Source organism: Vigna angularis, chromosome 2 (genome assembly GCF_016808095.1).
Source record: "Vigna angularis cultivar LongXiaoDou No.4 chromosome 2, ASM1680809v1, whole genome shotgun sequence".
NCBI classification, from domain to species: Eukaryota; Viridiplantae; Streptophyta; class Magnoliopsida; order Fabales; family Fabaceae; genus Vigna; species Vigna angularis.
Window position 1 is genome coordinate 158,491 of NC_068971.1, and position 23,269 is coordinate 181,759.

At 34.5% G+C, this 23,269-nt stretch overlaps 4 protein-coding genes across 4 annotated transcripts; 2 read left to right on the plus strand and 2 right to left on the minus strand.

The window, feature by feature from the left end:
* Positions 1–582: 582 nt before the first annotated feature.
* LOC108321640 (pirin-like protein) lies at positions 583–2,435 on the minus strand. The gene is made up of 6 exons (XM_017553453.2): positions 2,125–2,435; positions 1,990–2,039; positions 1,756–1,823; positions 1,605–1,667; positions 1,417–1,517; positions 583–1,318 (listed from the first exon to the last, which is right to left on the minus strand). Exons 1-6 carry the CDS (start codon positions 2,331–2,333, stop codon positions 835–837), a joined length of 975 nt encoding a protein of 324 aa, XP_017408942.2. The 5' UTR covers positions 2,334–2,435; the 3' UTR covers positions 583–834.
* Positions 2,436–7,171: 4,736 nt separating this feature from the next.
* Positions 7,172–10,267, plus strand: LOC108321641 (inositol transporter 1). The gene is made up of 6 exons (XM_017553454.2): positions 7,172–7,598; positions 7,682–7,752; positions 7,841–8,176; positions 8,362–8,469; positions 8,584–8,769; positions 9,491–10,267. The coding sequence occupies exons 1-6, from the start codon at positions 7,451–7,453 to the stop codon at positions 10,136–10,138; spliced, it is 1,497 nt and encodes a 498-aa protein (XP_017408943.1). The 5' UTR covers positions 7,172–7,450; the 3' UTR covers positions 10,139–10,267.
* A 2,078-nt stretch (positions 10,268–12,345) lies between these two features.
* On the plus strand, positions 12,346–15,227 carry LOC108321614 (protein NRT1/ PTR FAMILY 7.1). The gene is made up of 6 exons (XM_052872139.1): positions 12,346–12,601; positions 12,855–12,934; positions 13,160–13,253; positions 13,362–13,579; positions 13,693–14,252; positions 14,374–15,227. The coding sequence occupies exons 2-6, from the start codon at positions 12,863–12,865 to the stop codon at positions 15,224–15,226; spliced, it is 1,797 nt and encodes a 598-aa protein (XP_052728099.1). The 5' UTR covers positions 12,346–12,601; positions 12,855–12,862; the 3' UTR covers position 15,227.
* Positions 15,228–15,762: 535 nt separating this feature from the next.
* On the minus strand, positions 15,763–22,605 carry LOC108321615 (putative E3 ubiquitin-protein ligase LIN). Its single transcript, XM_052872138.1, has 9 exons — positions 21,932–22,605; positions 20,122–21,798; positions 19,596–19,748; positions 19,445–19,472; positions 18,740–19,355; positions 18,003–18,147; positions 16,952–17,173; positions 16,358–16,664; positions 15,763–16,038 (listed from the first exon to the last, which is right to left on the minus strand). The coding sequence occupies exons 2-9, from the start codon at positions 21,775–21,777 to the stop codon at positions 15,923–15,925; spliced, it is 3,243 nt and encodes a 1,080-aa protein (XP_052728098.1). The 5' UTR covers positions 21,778–21,798; positions 21,932–22,605; the 3' UTR covers positions 15,763–15,922.
* Positions 22,606–23,269: the final 664 nt, after the last annotated feature.

Here is a 23,269-nt window from a genome sequence, read left to right on the forward strand (position 1 = left end):
AGATTACAAACTACGTATTTAAATTTTTATAAAAATACATCTAATACCACAATTTTGTAAATTTTGATATAAGTGGTAAACTTTAATGGTTGGTTCGAAGTCGCATTTATTTATTTTTCAAATGTATTTTTTATAGACCATACATGAAAAGTTGCCACTCAACAATGTGGCCTCGACAGCATGCCACAGATGGGATGAAGTGAGGATGAATCTAATTAGAAAATCCTAAAATTGGGAGATGGTGGAGTGGAGAGGACCTTAACACAATCGTGAACCCAATAAGCAATACCACCCCACCCATCTCTGTCACACTCCCCAACCATTACCTAAACCTTTTTCATCCCTCAAATTCTCAAGGAAAACCTTTTCAAAAGTCATATTTTATTAATCATACCTCTTGCGTTGAAATCCAATTTTTGTAAATCAATGAAAACTCCACAGCACTTCATTATTTTATAAGAGATGAACCTAAAAGGATAGATGTTGTAAAATCTCAACTACCACAAATATTGATAGATATCAAGAAAGAAAGCCATACAGTGAAAAGGAAGGGGGAAAAGGAAGATAAGCTGATAACCATCATGACTTCAACAGCACTTTTAATGTTCTAGAATGTTTTTGGTACATAGAAATGAAAAAAAGATAGAATAAGCAATATTTGTTTGCATTCAGCTCCTACTACTTTGATAGCTACGGCTGTGAGTGACACATGAAATGAAAAGGATAGGGAAGGAAAACAGACTGCCTTCTTTATTTGATCTATATAAATACACATCACTTTGATTTCACTATCAGATTGAGACTGACACTGATAGATTTTTCTGAATATCAGTACTATTGAGACCTCCAATACTTCCTCATCTCAAAACCATTCCTCCCATATTGGTAGTCTTCAAGGGTTTTCTCAATCTCAGACTGTGTGTTCATCACAAAAGGCCCATACTGAGCCACTGGCTCGTTCAGTGGTTGTCCTCCTATCACAACAAACCTCAGAGGCTTTGAAGAGTTGTTCCATACGCTAAGGCCATCACCTAGACTAAGAACAAGCACATGGTGTGCCACACATGGGGATGAACTCGTACCCCCGAAAACCCCTTCTCCTTCAATCACATAAACAAAGCAATTCCATGACTCTGGAATGCTCTGATGCCACTCACTTCCTGGCATCATGGAGAAAACAAGAAACATGGTTGGAGTTCGTGTGTACACGGGGGATTGCACTCCCATTGATTCTCCTGCTATCACTCTCACTTCAACCCCATCTCTTTCTGCTGTTGGAATGCTCTCACTCGGAAGTTCTTGGTAGTTGGGCTCGATCCTGAATCAAAATCAAACGTCAGAGAGGTTAAAAATGGTTCAAAACTTGGTAAAATTAATTGATTTAACCAGTTATATTATAGGGCAGGGATACGTTACATTTTGTCTCTGGAGGATAAATTGATCCATAATTGCAATCCCTTGTTGTTTGCTTCTGCGGGCATTTCGGAGTGAATTATTCCCCTACCTGCAGTCATCCACTGCACACACAAGCAAATATACATAATTTGTAATTTCTAACAAACCAAATAATCCTCTCCTTTCAGTAACACCATCATTAACCATACCTGAACATCACCAGCTCTGATTGTACCCTTGTGCCCAGCAAAATCTTGGTGAGTAATACCTCCCTGAAATCCAAAAACAAAAAGCATGTTACATAGGCTTTGGCCAAAACTCGAATTTAATTCAAGGATAAATAAATGCAACTAACTATACCTCTAACATGTAGGTGACAGTTTCAAAACCTCTGTGTGGGTGATCGGGAAATCCAGCCGGAGGTGAGACTGCAAAGTCAAAGACGTAAGGTGATGTTAAAATTGTAGTAATGTAATGCAATGTAATGTTGGGTAACATTGACAACAGATAGAGGACAAAGGGAGGTCAACCAAAGCAAGCTTCATCGAAAAAGGTTTCACACGAAGCCAGATAAAATAACTGTATTGTATGTACCTGAGAAATGATCCAACATGAGGAAGGGATCCAAGTTCTTCAACTCGGTCCTGATAGAAAAAAAAATAGAAAATGAAAAAGGAGTTTTGGAATAGAAGAAAGGTGATTGATGAAATGCCGAAGAGAATATTATACCTTCCGATGCCTCTTCTAACAACAGCTCCGTCACCTTCGTGTTGAGATTTGGCGAGAACCTTCTTGAGGACCAATCTGGGTGTGTTGAAAGCGGAGGAATGGAGAGAGTGTGACATGGCGGAAGCAATCGAGAAGCGAAAGGTGGCGAAGAAGGGAAGAGCGTGTGAGAATTGTGAACATGGTTTTGATATATTTATATATATAGACATTGGATTGGATTGAGGGAGGAATGAAGAATGTGGAAAGAGAAGAGAAGTCGTTGGCGCAGAAAAGAGAAAGATGGCTTAGTTGGGTGTGACCGACTGACATTTGGGAAATAGAGGGTGGGATCCACCTTCCAGCAATCATAACATAGACATAAACAAAAACATAAACAAAAAAACATGACATCAATCCCTTGTCATCGTGATGATTGTCTCCTTCTCACCTCCTATGTACTATGTAATGTAATTTCTTCTCTCATTCATTATATTATACCACCTTTATTTTACCAACCTCGTCAATCTACTCGTGTATTATTTCTTAATCACAAAAATTACACAAAGTTGTCATTTTTAAAAATAATAAATTGAAGTAAAAATGACTAAAATCACTATTAGAAATGAGGAAATTTAGTTGCTGTATGTTAATTTCTAGGGCAATGAATCAACTTCTCACAAAGTTAAGAATCGAATTGCTGTTTACAGTGCACTTTCTGCTTTGCTTTTAAAGATTCACAAATTCATGATATTAGTCTTCGAAGAACTTTTTTAGAGTCTCCTAATTTACAAAAATGAAGCAAATTTTGTCTCGGGGTAGAAAATTCATGGCTTTCCCTGGATTGGGAGAAGATTTTCCAAATATAAAAGATAAGAGAGAGTAAATTCATGTGTGAATGGGAAAACTTTTAAAGAAAAATCACAATTATATATAAACAATTATAATGAAATATTATTGTCTTGTAGTAAAGTTATTCTTTATATTAGATTTACTTTAATAACTGAAACCAGAACAAATTGAATCGATTCGCTTAATTTCATTCATGTATTAGTTCTAATCAACTTTTTTAGATCATTGATTATAAGGTGTATCCACATGTAAAATTTATAAATGTTATATATAATACTAAATCACACCAATGATATAAATATTTTGTAAATCTTTAATTAACTAATTAACATGTCTAATTAAATAAATTAGAATAATTATTACATATATATATATATATTAAATTAGTTTATTATAATTAATAATTAAAAGTTAAATTATAAATATTAATTATTTTAAAAATGTAATATTATATATATATTTAAATTCTTTAAATAATAAAAATAAAAAAAATAATTTTATTTTAATTATTAATTAAAAGACAACGACCAGACTAGCATATTGAAAATATGAACTCTTTCCATCAAAATTAATAGCATAGCAGCCTGGCGAAATCGACCACTTTCAGAGTCGAATACATAAAATATAATAAAACTATCATTTGACTTTTGTTTTTTCATCACATGCCTATGGGAAATAAAGAAATCTGAATTATGCTGTTCTTGCTGAAGAATTAACAAAAAGAACAACTTCAAATGGTATTTGTTTGTGAGGATAACATGACGTTGTGTTGTCGAAACGACGTCGAGCCAAAAAAGAGAGAGTATATTTGAAGTGTACCATTCTTGACCCAGCAATTCTTCATAAATTGCGTACCGTCCACCGTAGCAGTGCATGACAACTAGCTGACAACCACTGTGATGTATTATAAATTGGAGTTATTTTCGGCTCCTCCTAGTTGGGCTTCCATCTTTTCAAGTGTTTTTCTTCCTACACCTCCAAAATCGCTATCTGCAATTCTATAACTTCTAAGTTACCCATTTCATCCTTAACATTGTATTCGAAAGCTGCTCCTTCTTTCACAGTTTTTCTCTATCGTGTTCACTGATAATTTTCCCTGTGAGGTTCAAAATTTTGCCGTTGTTGTGGCAATGCTGCGGAGGCAGGGTGGCGTTGGGTGCAGTGGCGGACAGCGACATTTACTCTGGGTGCAGATAGCAATTATGGGGTGAAAGTAGAAAAACCCTCCAAGTAAGCATATACAATTCATTACTGGGCTTTTCTACTCTTTTCAAGTTTTCAGCAACTTCACATCCTTCTTTTCCAAAATCAAATTGTTTTGACAAACCTGTCCTTGATCCAAAACGTGTTTCAATCTCCCTGTACCTCTAAAGTTTTCTTCTTGCACCTCCAATTTTCTTCAAAATGTCAAAACTGGTCTGCCGTAAAACTTTTTATTTCGAAAGTCAGTTTTGGTAAAATTAGATTTTGAAAATCACTTCGGCCTTCCTCAAATTTCAAAATTCAATTTTATCTTTATCGAATTTTAAAACTGATTTAAGTGAAATTAGATTTTGAAATTTGATGAAAACAAAATTTGTTTCCAAAATTCGATAAAAATAAAATTAGTTTTCAAAATTTGACGAAAACAAAATTAATTTTTGAAATTTAATAAAAGTTTTAATAGATTTCAAAATTTAATTAAATTTTTAACGAATTTCATTCAACTATATTTTCATCAAATTTAAAATTTGATAAAAATCCAAATTGGATTTCAAAATCTTTTAAGTGTTTTTTAGCAACCATAATTATTTATCTACTTCAATGAATGAAGATATTTCCGATAATGATACTTTGAGAAAAAAGAAATTGACAACATTTTAACATCATCTACGTATTATTCTGTGATTGGTCCAAAATTACTCCAATAATAATCATAAACACCAACATGGACCAATTACATAATGACACGTAAATTGTGTTAAAATGTTGTCAAAAAAATGTTGTTGAAATATCATTATCCATTCAATTACTTAAAAAGTGCAAAGAGAAAGCTTCAAGAGATAGGGAGAAAAGGGGATGCATCAAATTATTTATTGGCCTTGTGACATAAAATGTTGCAGTTCGTGCATGATTTTTGCATTAAATGAATAATAACATAAATTTATCACTGTGGAGGTTTGGCCCATGGTTCCTTATTTTTCTCTTTACCACACGTCTCAGGCAGAGATAATTATGAAGATCAATGAATTTGTTACGTTTAAAACCTATTATTTATACAGACGTTACTGTCACTGTATTTATGTGCACCTATGATTTTGGTCTTTTGATAAATATATTGTTTCTTATATATTCAAAGAAACTTCAATTTTTCAAAACTAACACTATCGTAAATATACAGTAACAAAATAAGGAACAATAATGAAAAATAATAATACTCACACTTGAAAGCGAATGAACCTGTGTCTGTTCATGAATTAGATTACTTCTTTAACTCTCTTTCTTTTTTTGTTGCAATGGACTACATTAACTGTCCCTCTCAAATTTTTTATATTAAATTTATGAATGACATTATCTCACACTTTTCTTCCTTCCATAGATTGGATAAGGATAATCACTCGTTTAGATAACTAAATACTTGAGATTAAAAAAGCTAAATACTTCACAGAAAAACAAATGTATTGTAAGATGTACCTGTAAAATTAAATGTTATCTATATTATTATATCATAATAATAATAAAGTGTTCGATAACAATGATGATTATTTAAAATAATATAAACTTTTGGTAGTTTGTGAAAGTGTGAGACAAAATAAATAAAATTATATCTGAAATCAAATTTTGTATAATATTTTTAAAGATAATAATACTTTTTGAGAAATTTTTTTTGACAAAAATTTAATATAATATATGTGATTGGTCCAAAATTAATTCACAATCTATAATAATAATTATAAACACTGACATGGACACGTAATAACACGTAGATGATATTATAAGAGTTATAAAGTGTGATAATTTATTAATATATTTTTATTTAAATATACTAGAATTCTATCTGAAAATATGTATGACATCCTTTTTAGCATGTGAAATATTACCACATTTAGAAAACATTTCTTTAAGAGTTCGTCTTCATTTGTTAAAACATTTCTTAATTAATTTCAGTTTTTTCAGAATTGAAAATAGTATTATCAAAATTCATATACTCACTTTATTCAGATTTAGTAAAATTTTATTTTCAATTATGTTATTATATATATATATATATATATTAACTAATCAAGTATGTTTTTGAATTCCTGATCTACACTGTGAAGTAATTGAGATTATAATTAATTAATTTAAGTTTAATTACTTTAGAGTTAAGATCGGGATAAATTAAATAATCAAAATTAATTAAGATAAGTTTTAATGTTGTTTGTACTTTTGTAGAATTCAAATTTAATTTTATATACCAGTCAGCACCTGTTCTACTTTTCATCTTATAGCAACTATTCTGGAACATTCGACAACTTTTATTTTTGGACTTTATCTCCTTAATTTTATTTTATATGTAATTATTTTGGTTCACTTTTTATGGTTTTATTTTTTTTTTCTCTTTACTTCTTTATCTTTTATTATTTAAAACCTAAAATAAGACATAAACATTTTTTTATACACAGCTACTGTGCTAATATTTCACTTAAATTAAAACTTCGTTTTATAATCTTAAATGTAATCAGTAGTTGTTTATTTTAATGTGACAGAAAACAATTATGGATCAACAGAAAAATAGAAAAGCAGTTTGATTTAAAAATAAATACATTATTATACTATTATAAATAATAATAAGCAAAGTTATTTATTGTGTATTTTTATTTTATGAATTTATTTTGCGAAAATGAAGCACGAGAATAAGAGTAAAGGTGTGGTAGGAGGAGGGACTGATGGCATGCCCGTGAGCAAAACACAAGAAACACCTGAAATCAAATCAAAACAAATACGCAACAGAACATACACGTGGCGTAATTTTAACCACAGTTTCATTTCCCATCGGGATTCATAATTTTCAAAGTTCTTATAAAAAATGAAGTGAATATATTTATTATAAGTGTAAAGAAAAAAAAAAGGAGAAAATAATAATAATATGGGTAAGGACGAAGAGTTTGGATGGGACCATGTTTGCGTACGACGTGGTGGGACGGTTTTACACACGCATGTTCTCTTTCTTTGCTTCCATTCATCCCATTCATCCCAACCGTACACCTGTCCCAATAATACTTTGATCACTAACGCATGCCAATAATCTCATTCAATTATCAACAAAACAATTACTAGGGTTTTCTTTTTTGTCTGTTGGAAAATTAGAGTAATAAAATATCGCCAGCTGGAGCAGTGTGAGTTGGCGGGTGATGAAGAATTGGATGAAGGAGTGAATCGCGGAAGCGGAAGAAGAAGAAGAAGAAGAAGAAGAAGAAGAAGAAGAAAGAAGAAGAAGAAGAAGAAGTTGAAGAAACGCGGTAGAGTTGAAGCTGAGATGACGATAACCATGCAGTCGACGCCTGGGAGCTCTGGATATTTGGATTTGTATCCAGAGCGGAAAATGTCCTTCTTCAAAAATCCTTACATTCTCGGCCTCGCTGCCGTCGCCGGCATCGGTGGCCTTCTCTTCGGCTACGACACTGGTTTCCTTCACTTCCTCTTCTCTCCGCCGCATTTCCCCCATTTCTTCTTCCTTTTCATCTCATCTTCACTCTTTTTCTTCCAGGTGTTATATCGGGAGCACTTTTGTACATTAAAGATGATTTTCATGAAGTTAGAGACAGTTATTTTCTCCAGGTAACTTCTCTTCTCAACTTCAATCTCTTTTCTATACGGATTTCATCTCAACCGAGCTTCTGTCAACCTTTGTGTTGGATCATCCCAGGAAACAATTGTTAGCATGGCGATTGCTGGAGCAATTGTTGGAGCAGCAGCGGGTGGTTGGGTTAATGATGCTTATGGACGGAAGAAGGCCACCCTCTTTGCTGATGTTATTTTTGCCTTAGGAGCAATTCTCATGGCTGCTGCCCCAGATCCTTACGTTCTCATAATGGGACGTCTTCTTGTTGGTTTGGGTGTTGGTACAGCTTCTGTCACTGCTCCGGTATATATTGCAGAGGCATCACCGTCCGAAATAAGGGGATCGTTAGTAAGCACAAATGTGCTCATGATTACCGGTGGACAATTTCTTTCCTATCTAGTAAACCTTGCTTTTACAGGGGTCAGTATTATTTTCTCTGCTGTTGCTACTATATCTTCTTCTTCTGCTGCTACTATTAATATTGAAAGATATAGTTCTTCATCTTCGCTTGTTGTCCCAAAAGTGTTCTGAAAACGTCCTTCGATCTATCCACATCCTTGCTTTTGGGTATTATTTCACTAACCGCCTTATCGCATTATGAGCAGGTTCCTGGGACATGGCGATGGATGCTTGGTGTGTCAGGTGTGCCAGCTGTTATTCAGTTTGTTCTCATGCTCTTCCTTCCTGAATCCCCAAGATGGCTATTTATTAAGGTAAATTTTTGTGTGATTGATTGCTCTTGTCTAGAATTATACCTAACATGTCACCTTACCTTCAAAAGCTACTAGTTTATAATGCCAGCGTACAATTCTATCTTCCATGTACAGAATAGAAAAAATGAAGCCGTTGACGTGCTTTCTAAGATCTATGATGTTGCTCGGTTAGAAGACGAAGTCGATTTCCTAACTGCTCAGTCAGAGCAAGAGCGTCAAAGGAGGAGCAATATCAAATTCTGGGATGTTTTTAAATCAAAAGAAATCAGAGCAGCATTCCTTGTTGGTGGCGGACTTCTGGTAATAAAATGTTTACAAAGAGACTTTTCATGCAAACTTCCTAAAGGACACAAATGCTCTTTTCTGCCAGCTAGAACAATTCTGCTTTGCTAAACATATTTACAAATAATTTAGAATTGGAGTGTCTTGCTCAAAACTTTCAAGTTATATGAGCATGTCTTGCTCACATTAATGTAGAGATTGCATATGCAACGATCCTTGTGAAACTTCAGTTAGCATCAAAGTACTTTATGTTCTACATTTGATTGAAAATTTAGTACTGAATTTGAAATGTTTAGCTCTATAGTTCAGAATCATAAGGTTTGAAGCTTTTGAAGAGTTGAATTTGTATTGACGAAAACTACTTTCATTTCATGGTTAAGATAATAATGCACTCATTGATCTCTATCATGCTGACTCTTTTCACTACTTTCCGTAATTTAACTTTAGAAAATAAACATAATTAAATTAAGTTTCAGTTTAATATTTTCTTATTTCAACTTTGAATTAGGTTTTCACACTGGTGCTTGTTTTTTTGTTTCCAATTACTGTGTGGTCTTGATTTGGCTTGATTTTCTGGTTTTACGATTAATAAAAGAAACCCCCCATCTCGCCTTGTACTTTGTTTTTAGTGGTGACTAAGTGCATTTTGGAATTGGGTTTTTTGTTTGAAATTGAGTATAAATAACATTAGTTTATATACGTGTAAAATGTGTTCTTATGGCATCCAATGGTTGTGCAGGCTTTTCAGCAGTTCACAGGTATAAACACAGTCATGTATTACAGCCCTACAATTGTCCAAATGGCTGGGTTCCAGGCCAATCAACTGGCTCTTCTCCTATCCCTGATAGTTGCAGGCATGAACGCCGCCGGAACTGTTCTTGGCATTTACCTTATCGACTATGCAGGGCGAAAAAAATTAGCTCTTTGTAGCCTGGCAGGAGTGGCTGTATCATTGCTAGTCTTGGCCTTTGCATTTTATAAGCAATCAACATCTTCGAATGGGTTGTATGGATGGCTTGCAGTTGTAGGCTTAGCCTTGTATATCGGCTTTTTCTCGCCAGGAATGGGGCCTGTGCCGTGGACTCTGAGTTCAGAGATATATCCGGAAGAATATCGAGGCATCTGTGGTGGCATGTCAGCTACTGTGTGTTGGGTTTCAAATTTGATTGTCTCAGAGACATTTCTTTCAATTGCGGACGGTATAGGGATTGGCCCTACCTTCCTGATCATATGTGGAATAACTGTGGCTGCTTTTGTATTTGTGGTTTTGTATGTTCCCGAGACCAAAGGATTGACATTTGATGAAGTGGAAGTAATATGGAGGGAGAGAGCTTGGGGAAAGAACCCCAACACACACAGCCTTCTTGAGCAGGGAAGTCAATCCTAAGGTGTGCTTATGAGACAGCTTCTTGGTCTAAATACATGATGTATCATGAAGCATTTTGAGTACAGTTCATATAAACAAATTATGTCTTTTCATATTATGTTATATTATTTATGTGTGTATTCATGTGTCTATTCTTCCCATGCCTTGCCTGGACGGAATATCATATCATCGTTTTCTAGAGTTTCACTTTTATTCGATAAAAGTGAGTTAATTTCATGAATATGGTGGCGGATCTTATTCTGTCGTAAAATAAGATTGCAGCCTTGTCCTTATCTGCTTATCCCCTGGCTTACAGGATATTATTTGGTGATAGGTGTGAGAAGATCAATTACCTTTACATGGTTGCCATCAATCTTAATGTGTTATGTACTTATGTTAATCCCAGTTCTTTAATATTTTCTCTGTTTCAGCATTTTAGAGATATAATAATAACTCTTTTCTTCCATCATGTCTTTGTCGAAATTATGGTGATTTATTTTCACAGGCACAATAGTAGCTAACTTGAATGAATGGGTAATGTACTTGAAACTGTAACCTTAGCCGGCACAGATATTTGTCATACCAGACCCGTACCACAAGATCTCTGTTACCGACCCTTTACATTTATTTGTGTGATCAAGTTAGATATTACAAGGATAAATATATTATAGAACTATTTCTGCAATTTACATGAAAATTGAGTAGAATCATAGACATAGATACATACCTGGACTGTAGAATTATTGATTGTGGCAGAAATTAGAATTATGCGACGACGATTCATTCATTGCACTGCGACGGGTGGTAGGGAAGGTGACAACCATGGACAAAAGCTTCTGCAAATGTGGAATATAAATATTACAGTAATCATCACTCTAAACTCTGGAGATAAACTTCATTCTCAACAACAAACTAACTTTAATTCCGAACACCTTTCAAAAATTCCTTAGAAATGCAACCTACTTAATTTTTTTTCTGGAAAAATCATTTTCAACTCAACCACAACAATTACAAGACCGGTTCTTAAGTGAAAAACATAATCACTCTTGTTATTGAGACGTTGTCGTGTTATAATTTATTGAAACTAAGACATTGTCTTATTATTGAACATTTCTGTGTTTATTCCTTTCAACATTTTTTAGGATACTACAATATAAATTATATAAGATGTATCTAAAGTATTTATTATGTTTTTATTTAATACACTAAAAAGAGTTCATTTATTACAAAGTTAAGCTAGATAAAATAAACATTTATTGTAGATTGTAGATATTAGACAACATGTTAGAATAATGTGGGTTTGAAGGGAGAAGTTGCCTGTGGATGTAGTCAATGAATGAATGGGTGTGTTTACTGTAAAAAAGAAGTGGAGAAAAAGTCTATGAAAAGAATAGCACTAAGTTTTCAGTTACAACAACAAATATAACTTATTTTATGTGATATGGTTTTATTTCTTCTATTTCTTCATCTTTTATTATTTAAAACCTAAATTAAGATATAAACATTTCTTTATACACAACTACTCTGCTAATATCAGGGTTTAACACTTAAATTAAAAACTTATTTCACTAAGTGCGAATTTGGGATATTGGCAAAAGTTAGTAAAGTACTTTTTGATAACAAAAAAGAATCATCAAATTACATGAAAGATATAAATTTGAATTTAAAATCTTAAAAGTAACCAGTACGTAGTTGATTATTTCAATGTGAGAAAAAGACTATCTGGATAAAGAAAACAGAAAACCAACCTGATTTAAAAATAAATACATTAATAATTATTGTGTATTTTAATTTTATGAAATCTATTTAATGAAAACGAAACACGAGAAGAAGGGTGAAAGTTTGGCTGTGAGCAAAGCATAATCCGAAATCAAATGAAATCAAATGAAATCAAATCTTAGCAAACTTCACAGCAATTACAAGACCGGTTCTTAAGTTTAAACTGTTATCACTTGTCATTAGTCAAAGAGATAAACATCAAATTTTTCCTACATTATAGTGATTTAGTTACAACAACAAATTCACCATTTTTTACATCTTAAACCTTCATCACACTCTTTCATTCCTTACACACACACACACACACACACACACACACACACATATATATATATATATATATATATATATATATATATATATATATATATATATGTAGATAGCATTACAAAGAACAAGGTAGTGCAGTGCTCATTCCACCTCTTGGTCACTGCATTGCAGTATTGATAATCACTGTTAGGGAGCATATGATTGTGAGATTTAAAGGAAAAAAAAGATTGTATTAATCTATGCATGAGAGTTTAGATATAGAGAAAGAAGTAGTGACATCCTTGATTCTGAACCATAAATGACAAAAAGTTTGAACCTGGCAGACTTTCCGGGAACATTTGACTTTGTAGCTTCTACTTACTGCTCTTCCCCTTCACCGGAATTTGACACTATTCCTGAACAGTTCGTTCTTTCTGTCACCAAGTTCCGCAAAAGGTTACACTACTGTAGCAGAAATTATCATCCATGATACGTTTTTCTTATTATTATCATTATGTTATTTTGTTGATAAGTATTATTCTGATTGATCAGCTCAGTAAGTTGAGCGAGAAATTTGTGGCAGTGTCTCGTATATGTAGAACTTAAGCATTTTGTTACCTGTTTTCATCTTCTTCTAGCTTGAATCATTATGTTTTCTCTACCTCCGTCATTGTCCATGCCAATAATGGTGCTAACTTGTTTTAAACAGAGTTTATCATGGCGCAGACGGAACCGGAAATCGCCGATTCACACACTGCCAACTCCCCCTGCAATATTGACGCAACCGAGGTCAGTTATTCATGGTCGATCAGGTTTAGTTTCGGTTTAATAATAATAAAAAAAAAAAGGTGAATGGGTTCTCTGTATGAATATTTCATTTTCACAACTGAAATTGTGAAATAATACACATTCCAATCAGAATTCTTTTGTTGAATGGAAAAAGAGTTGTAAGCTAAATTTGTTGTTTTATTTATGTATAATGTGACTTCTTTCTTTCTTTCTTTTAAAAAAAAGCATGTGGCAGGAGAAAATGACGGCAACAGAGAGCAGTCACCCACAAATGGTAGGGAGTCTAAAGGAGGGTGGAAACCTGCATTTATCTTGCTAGGTACTGAAAAATGATTAGTTAATTCGTAATATTCCACTTTGTACTTTTGAAAAATCAGAAATGAATGGCAACACAAGATGTTTTGATTTGACATTGTACTGAATGCAGCGAATCAAGCATTGGCCACACTTGCTTTCTTTGGAGTTGGAGTAAACTTGGTTTTGTTTCTGACTCGAGTCCTTCGCCAAGACGTTGCTGATGCTGCTAACAATGTGAGCAAGTGGACCGGAACCGTTTACATATTCTCCCTCATTGGAGCTTTTCTCAGTGATTCTTACTGGGGCCGATATTTAACCTGCTCAATCTTTCAGATCATTTTCATTGTGGTACTGCATTGTATTGAATTCATCTTCCATCTTACTATTATAACACTTTTTTGCCATTACCAACAAATGAATAATACTATAAAATTCTGAATATGCGTGTTGAACATGAACAGGGATTGGGGATGTTGTCCCTGACTTCTTGGCGATTTTTAATCAAACCAGCTGGTTGTGGCAGTGAAATAACAAAATGCAGGGAACCATCACCAGTGGGTGTTGGCGTATTCTACTTATCCATATATCTTGTGGCATTTGGATATGGAGGGCACCAGCCCACCTTGGCAACCTTTGGCGCAGATCAATTCGATGAGAAGAAGAAAAACCAAAAGCAAAATAGAGATGCTTACTTCGGTTATTTTTACTTTGCCCTCAACGTTGGATGTTTGTTCTCCAACACTGTATTAGTATACTTTGAGGATACAGGGATGTGGACACTAGGTTTCTTGGTATCATTGGGTTCAGCTATTATTGCTTTTATTTTATACTTGGCAGGATTTAAAAAATATAGATATGTGAAGGCATACGGGAATCCGGTGATAAGGGTAGTTCAGGTGTTTGTGTCTGCTTTTAAAAAGTGTAAGGTTCAAGCAGGCAATGAAGAGCAACTTTATGAGGTTGATGGTCCAGAATCTGCCATAAAAGGCAGTAGAAAGATTATGCACAGCAACGATTTCAGGTAACAGCAGAAATATGTGATCGAGTAAAACAACCGACTATTTTTATTGTATTCATTTCAGAACTTGGTTGTGTGGAATTGAAACTTACATCCTTGACTCATGTTCGTTGATGCTGAGCAGATTCATGGACAAGGCAGCAACGATAACGGAGAAAGATAGAAATGATCTGAAGAATCACTGGCGGCTTTGTACTATAACTCAAGTTGAAGAAGCCAAGTGTGTAATGAGAATGCTACCAGTTTGGCTATGTACTATAATTTATTCGGTTGTGTTTACACAAATGGCTTCTCTTTTTGTGGAGCAAGGGGATGTGATGAACAACAAGGTTGGAAAATTTCACTTGCCAGCAGCCACCATGTCAGTGTTTGATATCTGCAGTGTCCTTTTATGCACTGGACTTTACCGCTATATCTTAATTCCTCTGGTTGCAAAACTCTGTGGCTTTCCTAGGGGAATAACTGAACTTCAAAGAATGGGAGTTGGTCTAATTATAGGAATGCTGTCTATGGTTGCAGCTGGTGTGACAGAGTTTGCAAGGCTCAAGCAAGTTATACCTGGGGAAAAGGCTAGTTCTTTGAGTATACTCTGGCAAATCCCACAGTATGTTCTAGTTGGTGCTTCAGAAGTCTTCATGTATGTGGGTCAGTTGGAGTTTTTCAACGGGCAAGCCCCAGATGGCATAAAAAGCTTTGGGAGCTCACTTTGCATGGCATCAATTTCCCTTGGAAACTATGTGAGTAGCATGCTGGTGTACATGGTCATGGCAGTCACTGAAAGAGGTGAGAACCCAGGATGGATTCCCAATAACTTGAACGTGGGGCACATGGATAGGTTTTTCTTCCTCCTTGCAATACTAGCTGCTCTTGATTTTGTGCTGTATTTACTCTGTGCTCGCTGGTACAAGAACATCCAGATTGAAGAAGAAGGTGACAAGAAAAACCTAGAGGACCGGGAAAATATTAGTATAGTTTGATTAAGTTCTTCGTTTTCATTTTTTTTTCTAGGCATTTGTTTATCTAGATAATTTTAATAAGGCTTTTCAAGGATGATCCTTAGAGTGACACAAAGCATGACCATCTCAATTTGGGAGAGAATTCACAAAATATAGGTGGAATGAGTGCTTTCTTGATAACATTACAGCCTTGGTTTGGAAAGTTGATATTTGGCATTTATATTTGAGCTACAATATGAACCACTGAAAATGTTTCATAGAATATAAATCAACATAGTAAGCATTCTTTGTTTCTATGTAATGGTTCTGAACTTTGAAGCCAGTCCAAATGTGAGAGAGGATCAAACTATAAATTCCCAAGTCATTTTTCAACTCCTCTTAACAGTGCATCATTCTGACACCATTCTTTATGGTGTGAAGAATGTCACATTCACAACTTGTCGAAAATTTGTATCACTCCACAACCGACACAAATCATGTGGTTATCCAGTCGGATATAACATAAAGAAGCTAATGAGATGCATTTACATTTTTTTCTAGATAAAAGCAAACCATGCTGAGGCATTTTCTTTTTAAAAGAGTCTGCCAAAGGCTTGTGTGTGTGTATGTGTATGTATATATATATATATATGCAGCATAAATTTTCTAACAAGAAAACTGGACTGCATCCAAATTTGAACTCCAGAAAGGAGGAGACGAGTATATGTTTCTTGAATACTACAAATTCTCTCTAGAAACAGTGGCATGCAGTTGTTTTGCAGTGCATGCTGCCTCAGCAAGTCCGTGAAAAAGGGGGGCAACATCTTCTGCCGTCTTCAAAAGCGTTTTGCATTCTGTTAAAACAATTTACAATGTATTAAACAGCATACCATAAATTTGCACGCCAATGCAGTTGAATTGGTTATCTAACTAAAATCAACACAACAAAGAATTATTTCATGAGAAATTCGGAAAATGGACTAAAATGGACTAAACTTGCTTGATTTGAACTTGCCAGATGATTCTCAAACAATTAGTTAAGCAAATACTTACTAATTTAACATTTATTATTACATCCCATGCCTAGTATCATCTCTTTTCCATCACATTTTAACATCTTAAACGTTACTGTCTTCAATAATTAAACAAAAAAAGGTGCAGAAAATGGCAAACCTGATATTTTACTGAAATTAAGCAAAGACAAAGAAGCCAGAGCCTTGAGCTCAAGTTCTCCATTTTCCAAGATTCCTTTCAACTGAGAGATGATGGATGAGAAGGTGGGAAGAGGCAATCCAGCACCAAATAGTGTAGATAGTGAAGAACTCAACCATGTCACAGTTATTAGACACGCCCTCACCAAATCTAGGTGCTTACAATCTAAACATCTCGATAAGCTCTTCAAAAATGGGCCTTCTCCATCACCAATCAATGACTCTAACAGCTTCCTTAGCAACTCTTCAACCCTTTTGTCTTCATCTTCCTATGATTTTCATTCATTTATCAGCCAAGATACATTCAGTAATTCATTCAAGCTACAAAAAGTTCATCAACGCACTGAACTGGGGACTAACTAGTGTAAAGTGTAACATCTTGCATTTTCTATGTTCTTGTGTCAATAGAATTTTTTAGGGAAAATGACAAGGCATACTAATTGTGTACTAATTGGAAAATAACTATTTTACTTTCTTCTCTAACTATGTGTATCATTAAGCAAATGCTAAGAGATTGAATCCGGTATACACAGGAATAAACAATGTTTTGTCTTACCAATGAAATGGTTACTTCTATGCCATCATGATTATAACCTGCTTGTTTTAAGGTGCTAGTCTTGGTTGGTATCTTTCCGGTAGAAGAAAAATGGCCACACAAGATTAAAAGTGCTCTGCAACACTTTTCTCGGGCCTTCTCATCGTTTAAGCTGCTATCAAGTGCCTCTGCAATGGCATTCACAGCCACCTCTCTGTATGCGCTAAACTTTTGCGGCTCAACCTGCAATGCAAATTTGCTCTAGGCTATAAGTGTGCAAGGCAGAAGCTGATTTTCATTTATCACTTAATTTAAGAAAATATTATGTACAAAAGAGTTCAGAAGAGGGCTAAATATTGGAGGGAACTTTGAAGGCATTTGGTCTGTCAATACTGTACAGATAATTCCAGAGAAACAAAGGTTGATAGTGAAGCAAAATGCATGATTTAGGGTTAGGTTAGGATTGCACATTCCAAGTGATGGTAAGCACATTGTTCTATTACCAACATCTGACTTTATTTTCATCTTTCCTACAGAAGATCTAGAGATGTTCAAATGCAGCAGCATCCCTTAAATGCATCAAAACACAAGGATGGATTGGAAAGTTTCCAGACAAAAATGATAGGTTACAAGTGATTATAGGTAATCATTTTATATGTAAATGCACAATTTACAGCATGCCATTATCAACTACAATTATATATGTCAAGATTTAGAGGCAGGAGGAGACTACATACTAAAACTGAAACTGTTCATTACTTTTCCTAATCTAATTTCTAAAATGAGTTCAACACATTGAAATAAGGGGAATTTTGACAAGTAGAGGGTGCACTTTAGTGGGTAAAGTTCATAGAGTTACAAACCTTTGATTGGAAATTCAGCTGTTAAGATTTATTCATTGTGATAAAATGCACGTAAAATTTAAGAAAATAAATTTAAATCATTGATTTTTCAGTGGGGTACTGTTCATGTTAAACCAGCTGAGATATTTTCTAATGATTATACAAGAAAATAGACATGAAAGGATTAAACTAGAAACACGGGTAACTTTTTCAACTTTACTTGAGCATACCAGCAGATCAAAGTGTAACAAAAGGACTGCAATTAGGGGCTTTTCAAATGGAGAAGAATTCTCGAGATACATGAGCAGAATATGCATTATATAAAATACTTTTTCACCCGCCAAGCCACTTATGAATGAAGTAACATCCTTTCTCCTACAAAAAAGTAACCGAGTAATTAAAATTTCAAGGATAGTATGTCCTTAAACATTTTTTCTGGAAATTTACAACATCTGGAATATGCAGATAAATAACCAGCCAAAATGATCCTATTAGTTGTCAAAACCTTAATAGAATCCTTTTGTTAACTATTATTCTTATTCTTATTAAAGTGGTTTAAATTATTCATCCTAGTTTTCTTCAGTCTTTTGAACCACTTCTAGCATAAAATATTGCTTACCTTTAGCACAATTTTGTTCTAAGTTTGTCATCAGTTAACTTCTCAAGACAAATGATAATCCAATTTTAGACCTTCGTTCAACAACTTAAACACCTTTAACGTATTCTCTCTTTTTTCAAATGAGGTTATATCCACTTCTCAAATAAACAAGTCCATAAGTTTTAACACTCAACGCTCATTTCCTCTTAGTTAATGTCTCAACCAACTTTGGGCATTTAAGATTGCTGCAAACTATTTTTGCTGTAATTCAGATAAGTTTAGACAAAAGGAATGGAAGTTTTTATCACCGAAATGGTAGACAATTACATCAAAATATGTAATTGAATATACAAAATTGATAAGGTTCACCTCTTCATTGATAAAAGTTCAGTAAGGAATAGTATTGCATTTGTTGTTGGGGTAACCTCCTTGCTGTGAAGAAGCTCGAGAAGACACTTTCTGTTAACATTCCTTGCTATCTTATATATGCAACCAGAGTCTACTTGAATACAATTTAGCAAGAGTGACACCACTTGTGATTTTTCTTCCACATTTCCCTGTTCAAACCTTCTAAAAAGAAATGGAAGAAATCCTAAAGACATGAGATGCTTAACATAAGTTGATTTCTCCTCTTCTTTCAGAGAGGAGAAAAGACTCTCTAACTTGAAAACAGCAGCCTCGTCTCCTTCTTTCAACTTGAGATCCTCTGAATTCTCCACTCTTTTGGAAGCAAGACCAAGAAGGCAATCAAAACGATCTGACCTCCAATTATCAATCAAACGCTTCAAAATAAGGTTGGTAAATGGAATGGCCACGCATTCCAAGGCAATACCTGTTACCGGGCATGTTCTATTTCCCTTTTCAAACCATGCTTTGATGGCCTCTCTTTCAAAGGTTTGACCTGTCTCTAGGGTGACCGGTTCCTCAAAGAGATTTCCAGTTAGAGAACAAATAAACTCCGGTGGAGTGCTTGGAAAATCTAATCCTGCACCAATATTTTCATGTACAATCCAATATTTAATAGAATATGCTATCTGAAGGAAGGTACATCAGTAAAACATGTGATTTTCTCACCTTGAAGAACATAACTTTTCTTATTTGGCTGCACGTGAAAGATTAAAAATTATAGAAGATCAGATGTATGAAGTCACAAACACTACATAGACAGTGAAACAGTAGTAAGACTGAAAGAATATGCTTCACATTTCTAAAACAAATGTTTCACCTTTTTAAGACCAAGTTCATTTGCTTTTTGGTATGGTAGGGCATCAACAGTGTGATTGTTTAAATTAGTTTGCATAGAGAAAGAGTTACTAATTTCATCACTGACATTCCTTTTCCGCACTTCTTCTGCAGCTTCCATTGAATTTCCTTTGTGCTGTCACATGTCAATGATAATATAACGTAAGTGAGATGTAAAGCAAAAATAGAAACACGTATGTTAATGTCATTCAAAGCATAAAACAGTTTTTGTAAATTATATGAATCAAAATCTACAAAGTACGGTTTCAAACAAAAGGACCAATGATACAATTTCAGATTTTGCATATCAGATACTGAAGAGGACTCAATGTGGTAAAAGAGTAATCTACTACAGTGATGCAGATCAAAGGATGAGATGAAAATAGGAGAGGGAGAACTACCTAAAAGAATTTATGGTAAAATTGTATTCAGTTAAGGGACAACAAATGAATCAACTGGTTAACCATGTTCAAAGAATAAATAATATACGGAAAACAGAAATATCTTACAGGCTTGATTGTATCAATAGCTACACCTTGAGAGAAACCTTCAATATCTTGATCTGTAAATTTAACAGTTTCAGACTCATATGTTAATGTCTGTTCAACAAATGTTGAACCATAAGAGCCTTTCATGCAGTTGTCTTGGTTACCATCATCCTTAACATCTTTGACTTGGTAAACTCCTGATCTTCTAAAGCTACCAAACATAGAATCATACAGTTTCTTGCTGACCATTGGCTGTGGTGAGAATGGGTCAATGGAGCTAGCAGACTCAAAAGAGTGACCAAGTGAACTTCCCTCTTGACTTCTTGAGACAGAAACTGATGGAATTCCAATTGAAGGAACTGTTGGAGATTCCACTCCTTCAGTAAGCCAATCTTTGTAATATACAGAAAATATATGAGTTCCAGAATCCAAATGCTCATTATACACCTCTTGAAGAAGTTTTAGTCTTCTTGTTTTGTTTGGTGTGTCTACTAGAACTCCTTCTTCCTTCTTGTACCATGCCTTCAAATGAGAAAGTTGTGGAGAAAATAGATGCTTCCACAGTTCAGGAAACAACATAGTCCGTGCCTGAAAGGGTGAATCACAAAACACTTGCAAGAGATGCTTTGCTGACACCTTATTTTTTTTCTGCATCATGTAGACCACACTGAGGTAAAGATGAGCACATGCTGACAACTTATAATTCGGAATCCCACACGTACAATCGTATTTCAAATCATTTAAACCCAAACCTGTGATAATACTAAGCTGCATCGTTGTTCTTTTCAGATACATGGCAGATACAGGTTCCTCCACGGATTGTTCAATGGCCTCAATTGCTTGCTCAAGACTTCTTATGACTTTGTTCTGAGCAATTTTCTCTTCTTTCAATTCAAGAAAATTCAAGGAGGAGAAACATCTGTGATGCAATGTAGACCGAAAATCCTCATCCTTTGGAAAACGATTTATATACCCATTTAGAATGGAAACTACGGCTTGAACAGCTACTTCATCAAGAGCAAGACTAGAAGCTACTTGCACGGCAAGATTTCTACTTTTGTTCCTGCTGCTGTATTCAAAGCTCTTCTGGGGATTTATTTTCTTTCCAGTTTCGCTCAAATGTCTACGCATGTGCATGCTGGAACTTCTGCTTTGCACCTTTGCATCCTTGGCAGGCTTTTCCGCCCATTTTTTGTCCTCCACGAGTTCATAGATATTCTTTTCTTTGCCTCCTTTGGCAGACACTTCTTTTGAATAAGTATCTTCAAATCTGCTAGCTTCTGGTTCCATCACCTCAGTGATTTCATCCCTTGGCATGTATTCTGACGATTTGGTATGAACTTCTTCACCTGAATCAGTATCTCGAGAAGAGTTCTTCTGGGCTTCAACCTCCAACCGTTCATCCATTTCTCCTCTGAAAATAACATTATCCCTTGATCTTCGGTTCTTTGCAGTATGAGTGTCGGTTTTCTGCTGCCCACTTGTAATCTGATATCTTGAGGCATCAGACTTTTGTCTCTGCGGTCGAATTCTTTCACTTGATACACAAAGTCTACCTTCCATAGAGTAAAGAGGTTCACTTGAAGCACCATAGTGGAAGGAGGATCTAGACCTTGGCACTCTTCTGATTCCTTTGAACCCGTCTTCTGCAAGAAGCTCTTCCAAAGATGAAGCCATTTATGTATGCCCTCTCCGCCACTATCAGAGGTAAGAATCAGAAACATTCAAAGTGAAGCGTACTTATCAACTAGAAAACCAGAAGGAACTGAAAAAGAATAATCAGAACAACCATCAAACATTTAAATATGCATGTAAAGCAATAACAGGTTACCTGAGTTTTCTCTCTTTCCAGTGATTTGCCTTCGTTGATTTTGGTTTTAAACAGCTTAAGAATCAGACTTTTTCAACAAGCATCACCAACTGAACGAATGAGCCTAACACCACTGGTTCTTGTCATATTAAAACCGGCTATGCATACAAAGTTCAAAAGAATAGACAAACATGAACGAATACAAACAAATTAAGGAGAATGACGGAGATGTTGACTGGTGAAAGGCCATGAATATGAAACATATATATACATGGACATTAAGAGTTCAAACAAGTTGATTTATTAAAAACAACGTAAGAAAGAACAACATTTGGCAACACGAGTCCAGTGGACAAGTGAAAGGCGACAAATGAGAGAATGAGAAGAGTTTTGAGTATCTGACATTTGAATGTTTCAATTCAAGAACGGTAGACATTGTCTTTCCTTTTACCAATGCTGGCCTTTTTCTTGCCTTGGAATCCCATCATCATATTCTATCATAATATTAACAAATAACTTGAGAACAATCTCCAATTGGACTGCTACATTTTTCCGGTCCCACCAAACTGCTTTTATCTTTCCAATGGGAAACATCAGTCTCACAAGAAACATGATATACCAACAAAGTACGGCTCAGTCGTCTCCCAACAATTGTCTTCTACTATCTAAAGACAAAATCCTTAGTGTTCATGAAAAGAGGAAAATCATTGTGTTAACAAAGTATTTCAAATACACACCATATAGGAAATAATCTTTCTGAAATGATTATATTTTAGTATGTTTTGGTTCTGGCATGAGCTTCTCTAAGTTCACTGGACAAGAGACTTATTCCAGCTGCAATAATGTGACGGCCGTAGCTTACTTGAAAAATGTCTATACTTTGTTTTTTTGTAATGGTTTAAATTATATTGGCATCTTGTATTTTGTAATTTTTTGAAATCTTAGTGTAACTTAATTTTTTAAATATTTGTCTCTCTTTTCATTGGATAAAATAACCTTTTAATCGCTGGTATATTTTCATTTTATATGGACAAATAAGGGTATTTTTTTTATATGCATATGTATACTTAAATATTAAAAGAAAAGGTTTATATGCATAAATCTTGAAATTGAGCATGGCTATATATGTTACAGAATTTTTTTACTGAAAGTAATTTCAACTCTTCCTTTGTTATATCATAATCGAATGCTAAATTAATCAGAGGAATAAGAATCACGCATTCTCTTACCAATTTATTTTAACATAATTTACCGATTAAAATACATTATAAAGTTTTATTTACGATTTTGTAATTTTAAAATGGCAACAAATCCCCCAAATCTGTGGTCTTCAGTGTGAAACATGAAAGTGAAATTGAT

Excerpts from the sequence above, each read along its gene's own strand:
- LOC108321640 (XM_017553453.2), bottom strand. The coding sequence starts at position 2,333 with ATGTCTATATATATAAATATATCAAAACCATGTTCACAATTCTCACAC. Across the intron at positions 2,040-2,124 it reads GTTAGAAGAGGCATCGGAAG|GACCGAGTTGAAGAACTTGG; the intron begins GTATAATATTCT and ends TTTTTCTATCAG. Across the intron at positions 1,824-1,989 it reads CATGTTGGATCATTTCTCAG|TCTCACCTCCGGCTGGATTT; the intron begins GTACATACAATA and ends TTGACTTTGCAG.
- LOC108321641 (XM_017553454.2), top strand. The coding sequence starts at position 7,451 with ATGACGATAACCATGCAGTCGACGCCTGGGAGCTCTGGATATTTGGAT. Across the intron at positions 8,177-8,361 it reads TAAACCTTGCTTTTACAGGG|GTTCCTGGGACATGGCGATG; the intron begins GTCAGTATTATT and ends CATTATGAGCAG. Across the intron at positions 8,470-8,583 it reads CAAGATGGCTATTTATTAAG|AATAGAAAAAATGAAGCCGT; the intron begins GTAAATTTTTGT and ends TTCCATGTACAG.
- LOC108321614 (XM_052872139.1), top strand. The coding sequence starts at position 12,863 with ATGGCGCAGACGGAACCGGAAATCGCCGATTCACACACTGCCAACTCC. Across the intron at positions 13,254-13,361 it reads ACCTGCATTTATCTTGCTAG|CGAATCAAGCATTGGCCACA; the intron begins GTACTGAAAAAT and ends TACTGAATGCAG. Across the intron at positions 14,253-14,373 it reads ATGCACAGCAACGATTTCAG|ATTCATGGACAAGGCAGCAA; the intron begins GTAACAGCAGAA and ends GATGCTGAGCAG.
- LOC108321615 (XM_052872138.1), bottom strand. The coding sequence starts at position 21,777 with ATGGCTTCATCTTTGGAAGAGCTTCTTGCAGAAGACGGGTTCAAAGGA. Across the intron at positions 19,473-19,595 it reads ATGAACTTGGTCTTAAAAAG|CCAAATAAGAAAAGTTATGT; the intron begins GTGAAACATTTG and ends TTTCACGTGCAG. Across the intron at positions 19,356-19,444 it reads GAAAAGTTATGTTCTTCAAG|GATTAGATTTTCCAAGCACT; the intron begins GTGAGAAAATCA and ends ATATTGGTGCAG.